The 12,748-nt window shown below is 40.2% G+C and overlaps 1 protein-coding gene across 2 annotated transcripts in view; it reads right to left on the reverse strand.

Moving 5' to 3' along the window:
• Positions 1-12,071, reverse strand: part of LOC134310347 (small conductance calcium-activated potassium channel protein 3-like) — a 132,339-nt gene extending 120,268 nt beyond the window's left edge. For both annotated transcript variants that reach the window (XM_062991907.1, XM_062991908.1), the window contains exons 1-2: positions 11,873-12,071; positions 7,829-8,883 (exon numbers count right to left, since the gene is read on the reverse strand). In XM_062991907.1, the coding sequence (XP_062847977.1) occupies positions 7,829-8,842 (1,014 nt within the window). In that variant the 5' untranslated portion in view covers positions 8,843-8,883; positions 11,873-12,071. The remainder of the gene's footprint in view (positions 1-7,828; positions 8,884-11,872) is intronic.
• Positions 12,072-12,748: the final 677 nt, after the last annotated feature.

Below are 12,748 nucleotides of genomic sequence, written 5' to 3' on the forward strand. Positions count from 1 at the left end.
AAGCAATGGTATAAATGAATAAATGGATTATTTTATACATCTTTAAGCAATAGGTGTAACTGAAACACCTGAGATCAATATGAAGTTAGGAGAGGTGTTGATATACATTCGGTCATATAATGTATTAAGAGCCTGCAGTGGGAAAATACCTGCATCTAAAATGTTAAGAAATCATGAAGTGGAGGTCAGTTCAAAGCTTACACTCGCCCCACTCGAGTTTAGGTCGCCCCATGTGTTCCAGTAAATACACGTGAAAATATGAAGTGGAATTTCTGACGCTGAATCCACCCACAGCAGGAGCTCCCAGAGCCTCCACTGAGTCACTTACGCATCATAATGCTGAGACCTGAAGCTCTTTTGTACCAATATGATATCTGGAGTGGGTAGATGCTATTTCAGTGCAACATGACATTTGCGTCCAATGTGAGATGCGACAACAAATCAGGTGGATCCGTTTTACCAAGCGAACCATTAAGGTTCTCCTTACGGACATAAAGCCCATTTACTAAAGAGTCATCTTTGGAATGTGTTTGAGATACAGTATGTTCTAAATTATATTTGGGCAATTCCACAGAATGGGTGCAATTTGCGTGTAGTAACTCGCCGAAATTAAATTACATTTTTTATCTTTGTTCAGCACTGAATCTAGTAACATACATACGTAACTACTCAAAATCGGCCAATCTCAGGCAACTTTGTTTAATTTTTACAAGGTTTCTAAGTGGAAGATGGTTGTATATGAGTAACAGGACAAAGTAACAGGACTGAGTTTTTAAAACAGAATTAGCAAATACATGAAATAATATATTCCTAATATCGTGTTGGTCCCCCTTTTGCTGCAAAAACAGCCCTGCAACTGCGATGCACTGTGTATTCTGACACCTTTCTATCAGAACCAGCATTAACTTCTTCAGCAATTTGAGCTACAGTAGCTCGTCTGTTGGATCGGACCACACAGGCCAGCCTTCTCTCACCACGTGCATCAATGATCCTTGGCGACCCATGACCCTGTCACCGGTTTACCACTGTTTCTTACTGTTCCTTACTTGGACCACTTTTGATAGATACTGACCACTGCAGACAGGGAACACCACACAAGAGCTGCAATTTTGGAGATACTCTGATCCAGTCGTCTAGCCATCACAATTTCGCTCAAATCCTTACGCTTGTCCAACTTTGAGGATAAAATGTTCACTTGCTGCGTAATATAGCCCACCCACTAACAGGTGTCACGATGAAGAGCTAATCAGTGGTATTCACTTCACCTGTCAGTGGTCATAATGTTATGCCTTGTCGGTGTAAATCTCTTATGGAATATAAATATTAAAAACATAGATGGGATATGGAGTCACCAAACAATGCAAAGGAAAAAAGGATTATACTCATTATATTCCATTGTAAAGTGTAGTGTTAGAGAGTGGGGACATGAAAAAAATACTATTTTTCCAGTGTTATAAGGAGTTTTTATAAACATTTTAACTAATATATCCTAAATTTGCAATGAGATCAATGTGCAGGACACTTTGCTCAATTTAAAGTTAATTTTCATATACATTTATACATATAATGTCCTCGGGACAGAAATTGCACTAATTCGGCAGAATGGCATATTTACATTTGCATTTGGCAGAGGCTTTTATCCAAAGCAACTCAACATTGGCTTGAACTTTTAACCTTTCTTTTAATAGTCTAGCTTAGTCACCAATTTTCCTGAAATGGTTTTCAAATCTGATGTCACTTCTGATGCACTTCTGATGTTCCAGTGAATAATCCTGACATTAACTTCAATGAAAAGCTTTGGGGTGAACTGTAACATGAGCTAGGCATTCTTGTCTAACATCAGTACCTGGTCTCATGCTCGTTTGACTGGATGGGTACAAATTCCCATAGACACACTCCATAATCTTGTAGAAATCCTTCTCAAATAAATAAAGCCTGTTACAGACACAGGGGAAAGGGGAGGCATTATTGCCCATGGTTTAATGTGCAATGTCTTATATGTTTATTTGTCCACATACTTTTGACTATCTAGTTTATTTGGTGATCCCTACTTAGACTGTCTTCCTTTCAAAGCAAATGCTTTAATAAGGTTTTTTTGTTGTTAATTTCATTTAATTTTCATCAACCGCGTTATCCTGATCAGGGTTGAGGCGGGCTCAGTTTCACCACTTTTTTGCCACTTAGGGTTTGACCACATGCTCTTCAATTCATAATAAGGTAGGATTAGATCAGCAGACTTGCAGGATAACCTAAAAACAGCTTGAACAACAGTTTAAAAAAAAAAAAACTCATCTCCAGTCCACTCCCAAAAAATGCTCTGAGAGAAAATTGTGTGAAAAAGAAATACTTTTAAAACAAAATGTATGTAAAAATAACAATTTATGCATAAACTATGGATGCAAATTGACCACCATTGGTTGAAGGTAAACCAATGATTAGCAAGCTTATTATTAACATGGAGGTGGTGTAAAACAGTAAGATGAACATAAAGACTGTCAGTGAATGTCAATTTTACTGCTTTATCCTAACCAGGGTCATGTAGGGTCTGTACGGTTTGCCTTATAACACCGTGGAGGGGACACCAATCTATCATAGGACCTTGCCACCCCCACCCCCAGACACAGACACAGACGATCATGTATGTATGTAGACACCCAACTGACTGATAACACAGCTAGGAATTCAAAGCCTGGATCCCAGAAGTAGTGAGCTTGCGTAATTCACGCTGCACCACCTGAGTGCCCCCTAACTACACATGCTAATGACAATTAATTTATAATGAATAAAGTTGCAGTATAAGATGACATTTTTGTAAATGAATAATAATGTCACACACAGATCCACATGCGCGAGTTTAACTCACTGACTCCATAATAATACTAAACAGCATCTGTTTGAGATTTTAATCTTTAATGGTGCCATTATTCATCATTTCATTAATACATAAATGTAATAATGAATTCATTAAATTAATACATAAATGGTTCTTTTTTTTGGTCTGATTAGAATGGCAGCACTTTCTCTGAATGTGTGTGAACAATTAGTTGGTTCATGCACACTTAGAGTAAGTCTTAAAGCAACAGTCTGAACTTTCACTTAGGGCTGTGGCGGTAACCGCAATTTTGCAATATCGCGCTCTAGACCAGCCAACCGCAGGGCATGCCAAGCAACCGTCACAACCGCGATGTTCACGGTTTTTTTTTGTTTTTTTTTGCAGGGTCCAGCTTGTTTTACTCTTACATTCGGGCGTAATAAAAGTTAAATAAATTCACTATGAAAATGAGCAGATATTGAGATACTGAGATCACGCGCTACCTGCAAGAGGAGCCCGTAGACTCCAACGCAGATCCACTCGCCTGGTGGCGCGACAACCAGGCTAGATTTCCTCTGCTCTCTAAAGTCACATGCAAGTACATGTGTATTTGTGCAACGAGCACACCATCAGAGAGAGTTTTTAGTGCCGCCGGGAACATCGCTACCCCACTCAGATCCTCTCTGAAACCACATAAGGTGAACATGTTGGTTTTTCTAGCGCGCAACAAGGACATTATAACGCAGGTTTAAGGTCTTATAGACTTTATTCTTTATTCTAAACAAACGGTTTCGTTTTATTTTTTATTTTTTTACCATATTTTGATTAGATGTGCACTTAAAATATTTAGCCTAAACAGATTGCTTTTTTTTCGTTTCACAGTGTATATCTAGCCTAGGCTAGAAGCTAAATTTAAACCTTTTTTTAATAGAGAAAAGCCGTGCATTCTTATTGCGCATCCTTGCTCTTCTTTGTTCTGTATTAACAATAAACACGCATTTGATTTGTCTTAAAGCTGTCTTATCTTTGTCATTTAAAAAGCAATAATATACTGAATTATAGCCTAACAATAAAGCTTGTTTATATAGCTCTAAAATCCAGATAAATTAAGTAATTATAAAAAAATAAAAAAATAAAAAAAATTTAAAAAAAATGGCGCTAATACCGCATATCGCATTTCACCGTGACAGCCCTACTCTCACTGAATCTCCGTTCTCAGTTCAAATCAAGCAATTCTTGATTTGTTAATTATCAGTTAACCGGTTAGTTATTAACATCTCCTCGAATCCAAATCTGGCCCAGAATTGTTCAGTAATACTGGTTAACTAAACACTTAATTCAAATGTTCGGCCACTTTTGGTCATCACAACTGACTTACAATTTAAAGGGAGAACAAGAAACAACAGGAACAACTGAAAATGCAAGCAAACTAAGATAAATTAATCACATGCTGTTCCTTGGTCAACGTGGGTTTTCTCAGGGCACTTGGTCTTTTTCTTATCTCCCAAAACATGCGTTAGGACTTAAAATTTGAATTTAAATCTGGTTTATGTTTATTTAATTGGCTAGTAATTAACGATGAATCTAATCAGTTGGTCACATTGTCCTCACACCAAGCATGTAGTAAAAAAAAGGACCAATAATCTACTGTTTGAATACCGCTGGCATAGAGAATTTAAGAGTTCCTCTACAAAAGTCAAAGTAGCTTCAGGGATTTCCATGCAACTTAAATATTAGGTGAAGCACCTTAGTGTTTCTGTGCCTGCCTAATGAAATGTATTGATTTTAACCTCTTTGTGTAGCTTGCTAGGTTTACTGCCTCCAGTGTATCACAATGAAGTTCATCTAGCCTGCCACTGTTGAGATTTAAACCCAGATCGAGCCGCTGGACAACATCACTAGGGCAAGCCGTAGCCTAGTGGTTAAGGTACTTGACTAATAATCAAAAGGTCGCTGGTTCAAGCCCCACAACTGCCAGTTTGCTGCTGTTGGGCCCTTGAGCAAAGCCCTTAACCCTCAATTGCTCAGACTGTATACTGTAACGTAAACTGCTTTGGATAAAGGCGTCTGCTAAAAATGCCGGAAAAAAAAAAAAAAATCACAGGCATGACTGGCTATGTCTGAGGGCAGTCCAGGGCATTCCTGCATTGCGCTCAGTGTTTCCTCGTGAAACTGTACCTGCCGCAAGCCTGACCAGGACAAGGCAGTTGATAATATCAATTAATATTTTCTTGCAGGATGAAATACGTTGACTATACATGCAGCAACCTGAATGAATAATTTGGTGGTGAAGTATTCTAATGTCATTTATCTTTGCGATGAAGGCTGTAATTAATCAGTAACTACTTTATCCTGGTCAGTGATGCAAGGCAGGAACACCCTTTGCAATAGGATTATTACAGATTTACACCTAACAGCACATTTTGGGGTTAAATCGCCCATCACAAGTCAAATACAGATTATCTGTGGGAATATGACTTTTAAAGTCTGTAGATTGTTGTACTATTTACACTACACAACTTGATCTCTTGTAATCACAAATCTTAAAGTCGTTGTGGTTTGCACAACACATGTCTGATCAGAGAAAGGGGGTCACACATGAAACACGATCTTTAACCAGGACGAATCGCCTGAGAAATATATTTGGTCAGCTATTAAATCAGATACTTGCCCTAAAATTATATCAAGACTTTGTAAACATGCTTTATATTAAGAAAAAATGGGAGAAAGGGGGGAAAATATCACTCTCCGAGGACAATTGGGAAAAAATGTCAGTTTTAGTGAGCCACAACAAGTTGTATAACCTGGAGAGAATTCTGCTGGAAAACATCCTTAGATTTTTTTATTACACCGACACAGAAACGGTATCAAGGTTCAGGATCCGGGTGTTGAAGAATGTGTGGTTCGGACGGTGCAGGTCATAACCCTATTTTTTGGGGGTGTACTATCCTGTTGAGGTATTGGAAGGCTATCCACCAGGCTGTCTGTACTATATTCCAGACAAATATACCATTTGACTTTGATTTTCTATATCTGGGAAACCTCTCTGTCGATATGTGTCACAATGACCAAAAATTATGCTCAATATTGTTGGCTGCAAGTAAGAAAGAAATCACCCTGGAAAATGGTTGTCTATTGAACCTCCTCAAATACGAGTGGATTGACATTGTTTACGAAATTTTTATTATGGAAAAGCTAACTTATTCCTTAAGAATTCAGAAGGACAAATTTTATCAGATTTGGTCTAAATGGTTAGATTATATAAGACCCCAGCGACCAGATTTCATTTAGACTTTATTGACCTCCCCACCCTCTTCTTTCTCTTTCTATTTAAAAAGTAATCCTCTCCATTCACACTAGTGTCTTAGTGTTTTGTAATAATTTACCTTAATTGTGTATTTTGTTTGTAACAGGAATTGTACTCTTGTTTTACAATATTTGGAACATTAATTAAGACACTGGACTTTGTTACAAAGTAGTTTTGTAATTGCTTTTCTTTCTTTTAAAAGACTTTTCCCAATAAAAAGGAAATAACAACAAGAAAACACACGCGAAAAGAGGGGGGGGGGGGGGGGGGGTGCAATATCATTAGTGAGAGCACATTTTTTCCTTATAATAAATTACCCAAGTTGTTTGTGTGCTGATATGCAGTGAAAAAACAAAGGGAAAAAGAAAAGAATATGGTTAAGGAAGTGGATTGGAGTACGTAGCTAACAGGGATTGTCTTTTCTAATCGGAGAGTTAAAGGTAAATAAATATTTTACACTAAAAATGTTAAGTATTATGGTTATGCATGAATGCTAAGGTTACAAATACTGTAAAGCTTGTGTGTATGTCAATGTATTCTGATAAAAACTACATTTTGCAGACATTTCACTCTCTATCTTGCGTTCTCATTGGCTGTAGGTCAACACAGCATTCATTGCTAGTCACAACCTGGTTGCAACACTTTTCATACTACAGGATTTGGAGTCGCCGACAGGTCTAAATAATTAGAATGCTAGATATTTTTTACACAGTCGGTCACATTATTATGACCACCAGCTAATATCCAGAGTAACCGGCATGTGCAGCACAAACAGCAGCTAGACGGGTTGGGAGTGACTCAATAAAAGTCCTGGTAAATTGTCACAGGTATCTGGAGCCATGCTGACTGCAGTGCATCCCACAGCTGCTGGAGGGGGTGTGGGGGAGGATCCATAAAGTGAACATGTTGATCGAGATGGTCCCACGGATGCTCGATTAAGTTCAAGTCTGGGGAATTAGGGGGCCAGGGTAGTACTTGGAAGTCTTGGTCATGCTCTTCCAACCAGTGTCGGACATTTCTAGCCGTGTGATTTGTCGCATTGTCTTGCTGGAAGATCCCATCTGCCCCTGGGAAGACAATTTTACCCATAGTACAGCAACGAGGGATATACTGTATGTGAAGACAGCCTATCACACACCTTATATGCCCACCAAGCCAGCTCACCGTCAAAATTAAGAGGTTGGTCATAATAATATGACTCGACTGTGTATCTACATTTACTTTTGACTTCAACATTACAAGCATTTGCATTGTACTATGCATCATAGTGTAGACCGTGGTGTTAATTATATGCTATTTCTAAAAATGATCTAATACTCAAGCAATGGATCAGTAACTGTTAATATTTACCAATCAAATGATTATGTGTAGTGAGATCCACACACATACATCCGCACACGCACACACACACACACACACACACACACACAAGAGCTCTTTTACAGCTGTCCATATTTCCTCTCTACCAAGAGACCAAAAGCTATTTGCTTGTTTGCTGATCAATGTCACTCTCTTTAAAATGCCACACCAACCATATCTGCCTCAAATGCCAGGCGCACTAACTCAAGATGGCATGTATTTACATTAGGCTCCTCACTTAGCCTCAAACACGTACGCACATGCACAAACAGGCACGACAGGCACCCACACTAACAAAAGCGGGCACTTTTCCAATCGAGTTCTTAAGACCAAATGAGCTGATCACTCACCTTACTATAGACACCCCAAGACAGCTCAGTCTCGATCACCATGACGACGATGCCAAACATGCCAAAGATGAGCGCGTAATCACTAAGTCTCTTCCTCTTCTCGAACAGTGCTCTCCGGTGGCCCAGTTTGTAGCCGATGTTCTGGTTTTTGCGCTTTTGAGCTTTGGAGGCTGTCCTCCCGGCCGCTCCACCGGCCCCACCTTGAGGTCCGTTGCCCCCGCTTCCCGTCCCACCCAGATTGCTCCTGCTCTCAGACAAGGTGTGGTTCTGGTGATAGATAGACATCTGATTGGGTGACTGTTCCAGCTCATAGACATGTCCGTAGGGTGGATCCTCTTTAGAGGAGATGACGATCTCGGGTGGGTTTTGTGGTGCCGAGGTTGAGGATGAAGAAGAGGGTATTGTCCCCTGTCCAGTGGCGGCCCCACCCTCCTTGCTGTCACTACCACTGTCAGATTCAATAAGGTTTCTGCGCGAGGCACTGAGGCGACTAAGTGGCTTCATCACACCACCAGTGTACTTGCACGAGCTCATGGCAATCTCTGTGAACGGGTTGCTGTCCCTCCGGTGCACCAACGGACTTGCTTGCCTATGTTTGCCTCGTTCCCGTTCCCGATCTCGTTCCCGCTCGCCCGTGGGCGAATGAGATGAATAGAAGAGAGCGTTGTAGATGGGCGATGTGTCGCCGCTCAGGCTGTGCTGGCTGCCCAAACAGGATGAGAGCGGTGTGCTAGTGGGGTGAAGTGCATTGGGAATCGGTGCTGGAAGTTGTGGAGTTGTGACCAACGGAAGCTTGGGCAGGGAGATGGGCGGAAGGTTCGGACCGGTGGGAGAAGGTGTTCTGTTGAGTCTCTCCAGACTGCTGGTCCCACCTGTATGGTTAGAGTGGTTGCTACCCGGGTAGTTGCTGGATAGAGATGTGTGGGAGATACCACTCAGAGGGTGGGACGTAACTTGATCTTCTTCCTCACTCCCAGCGAGAAGGGCCAAGCTCAAAGAGGGAGGGGGATCCATGGCAAACTCCGGTGGGTTTGGGTGTGTTCTCCTGCTTGACTCTGTTAAGACAGTGTGAAAGAAAGATGGAAAGACAGGTTTAATCTTGCCTGAGGCAAATGGATGCAAGGAGTTGAAATGTAATTCTGATTCTGAGTGTGGGGCAAAGAGTGTCACCTTGAGAGATGCCTAAGAGGGAAATGAGTCTGAGGAAGAGAGTGGGAGGATGGTTGGAACAAGAGAAAATTCAGTTGTTAAATTTGTTAGAAAATTCAGTGTATACAACTAGGATCTCCCAATCCATTAAGTACCGGTACTAAGGCTGATCCTGGACCAAAAGAGTATGAGCCTTAGTACCACAAAATGTCTTAAATAAATTAGCTTAATAATGACTGACACATCTTCCATCACCCACATTAATATAAAAGCGTACCACAATTACACCCTGCTCTTAGTGTCCGTTCAGCTACTATAAGAATACCAGTATCAGACCACTATTAGGTATATAGATATAATGTTACAAAATTAAATGTTTAAAATCTAACTGGTCCAAAAGCTTAAGCTCGGGCTTGCTCGGAGAGTCAGAACTGGTTTAATAAGTTCGATTCAGGCAAGGCTTCAATTGATGTACCAAGGACTATACTCACATTTATGACTAAATTAAACCCTCATAAAAGATCATATTGCTCACTATCTAAATCACTAAATCCCTCAAGGATCTATTTGTCACTTCAACCCCTTAATCGACTCATTTCTCTTTTATTCTAGCATTATAGGTGACACCAGTGCTACCAGAATCAACGGGTATTCATCAATAATCTCACCTTACCTAACATAAACACTCAGCTAATCAAATTAGTCAGATCAACTTTCCGAAAAGCAATATATAAACTGAACTTAATTAGATCAAATTTCCCAATAAGATTGACTTAAAAACATATAAGGTCTGAATTACTGCTGGGAAATCATTATCGTCTTAGATATTGGTCGATACTTGTTATCAGATCAACAACGGAAACATTAAATTGGAAGATCTCTAGTCTTAAAACCAATTTTGTTGCATAAGCCCGAGCTTGTAAGGGTTAAGGAAAAAGACTAGGCTTGACAGTTAGGCAGGCAGTACTTAAATTTAAGTGTATGTGTAAAGCTTAATCACAAACTACACATCATGTTGACCATATTGACAGCACATCAAGCTAAGAAAAATTATGAACCTCTAAAACCCCCCAAGGATCCACTTGACACTTTAACCTGTTAGTCTTCTCATCCCTCTTTCCTTCTAGCAATCTGTCACACTGTTAATGCCCTGAGTGTGTGGTTATAATTCACCCACCTAAACAGTGTTTTAAAAAAACGAATAAACTATAAGCTAAAGATAATTGATGAAAAGTGACTAAAATAAAGATGTACCCATTTAAAATGAATTAATAATGCTTAAATCTGATTTCCAATATGATCCACAAACATATATCACACTGAACAATGTGTAACAATGTGACTAAAAGATCCTGAGTGCTTATTGTTTTTATTTTTAAGCCTTTATTGGGCTTTTCTTAAGGCCAGAGTTAAGAGCAAAAACTGGTTAATGATTAAGAATTGAGCAAGACTTAGGTTTTCAGACTAGGAAAAGAAGGCACATGGATACGTAGGAAATACATCATATTCAGCTAAACTACATAAACAGCACATTAAAAGGTTAATAAGAACTGCTGAATTTCTCAGTGACCCCTCGGTCATTCTATTCCCTTTCCAATCATTCTCCCACTCCCTCCAGCAATCTTCATTTCACCAATGATACCCTAAATATTTGGATATTATTCATCAACCTAAAGTGAGCGCAAATCACAAAAGCAAAACATTGTAAAAATTGACTTGTCAAGTTGAGTCATGCATATAAAGGTAAATCAATCCTAGGTAAGGACAGGAGGATGAAAGAAGAAAGTTTGTTTACCTGTCTGAAACAGCGTCTTGTATAAAAATAAACCCCTGCAACATTACGTATTAGTATCAAACTCTGGATTGATCATGGATCAGATTTATACTGCACAGAGGTCAGTGTCCAGCCAGTCTTAACCCTTTGTTAAGATGGAGCTTGAGCTTGCTCAGGGTTGGATTAAAGGACCTATAATTTAGGCTTAATTTTATGCAATGCTGGATATATTAGGCACTGGTAATACATCACATTGAGCTAAACTATCTGGCCTGGGCGTCATGTGAAGAAAACCGATGAACCATCTGAATCCCACCTGTCACTTTATGTTCCTCTTTTTGTGTCCTCCCTCTCTCTTTCCAGTAATCTCTGTCACACTGCTACTACCCTGAACAGATACCCTGAATAGTTTCAATACATACCCAGATACCCAGAATGTGTACCAAATTGAAAAATGCTTAAATAAGACTAAAAACTGGAATAATGAGCAGAAGGTGGAAGAGGAGGGAAAAGGTAGGCAGTTGGTAGAGCTTGTTTAGGAAATCAATTGCCCTGAAAGAAACCTACACCAAAGCAGCAATAGCTCAATGGTCTAGGTAATGGACAAGTATGCGAAAGTCACTGGTTCAAGCCCTACCACAGCCAGGATGCCACTGTTTGGACCCTGATTATAGCCATTAACTCTCAGTTGCTTGGAGTGTATTTGATCACAGCTGTACTGCCAAAAAAGCAAATGTAAAGCTAATACTTGCCTAAAAACACTGGACTGGTTTCAGATCAGATTTCTACTGCTCAGATAACAGTCTCCAACCAGTCTTGGTGTGTAGGCTTGGAGTTAATACTGGGTTTAATGATTAGGACCTAATCTACTGAGCTAAACTAGAACCCTGTCACTCCAACCCTTCTTTTCCTGTCTTCTCCTCCCTCTCTCCTTCCAGCAATCTCTGTCACATCGATGCTGCCCAAAATCAGTGGGTATTACTCACCAACCTAGAGTGCTCAAGAGTGCTCAAACCCCCCAAAACTGGTCTGACTGGTGATAAATGTCAACTGTATACTGTGTTCAGTGAGGATTACAGTAAATAGGCAAACAGTTATGAGATTTCTTGAGGCTCACTCACCTCTCCTCCGACTGTCTCGGTCTCCCCGCTTCACAACAGTCCTCCGCACTTTTTCTTTTTCATGTTGTTACGAACATGCCGTCTTTTCTTGACGTTTTTCTTCGAGAGACTTTATATTTCTGTCTCGGTCTGCTCAGTTCGCTTGTTTTAAATACATTTACTCGTTTGGAGGTGATGTAATCCGTTTTTTTTTTTTAAAGCGGCTCCTCCGTTTAAGATGTTAGCTTCATATTTTACCTCAGTTCCGAAAACAGAAAAACTAAAAACATTACAAAATAAAACAGGAGACGCTGAAGACTACATAATAAACACGTTTTAGAGTCACACTTCGCGGCTTAATTCGAAAGCTTGGGTCAACAAGTGTCAACAAACAAACCAAAGCAGGCAACACTGTCGGTTTGTAGAACAAGTGCAAACAACCATTTTTTCTCAACCGTCGCTTTTCCTCTGGCTGTCAGACTCCCTCGCGCGCGCACCACACGCTCATTCAATCAGAGTGCGCGCGCTCCCTCTCTCTCTCTCTCTCTCTCTCCGTCTCTCTGAACTTCGGGCTCCACCCCCGGTCCCGCCCTCTGTCTCTGATTGGACAAACCCAGCTGAGTGAAATCAACAATGACTACATCAGAATCCAAATTCATTCATTCATTTATTAATACGAAAGAGTTTCATCCTGACCAGGGTCGAGGTGGGGCTGGCGTCAAATGGAAACACAAAACAGCCTAAAACAGGGTGACAATTCATTCCAGAGGGACATTTCCATTTACTTACTTAATCACTCACACCTAAAAGCAAGTTAGAGAAACAAATCCACCTCTTGTCCTGCACACACTCTGTGTGTGTGTGTGTGTGTGCATGTGTCAAAAAGTATAAACAAAA

The sequence above is a fragment of the Trichomycterus rosablanca genome, chromosome 3 (genome assembly GCF_030014385.1).
Source record: "Trichomycterus rosablanca isolate fTriRos1 chromosome 3, fTriRos1.hap1, whole genome shotgun sequence".
In the NCBI taxonomy this organism is placed as follows: domain Eukaryota; kingdom Metazoa; phylum Chordata; class Actinopteri; order Siluriformes; family Trichomycteridae; genus Trichomycterus; species Trichomycterus rosablanca.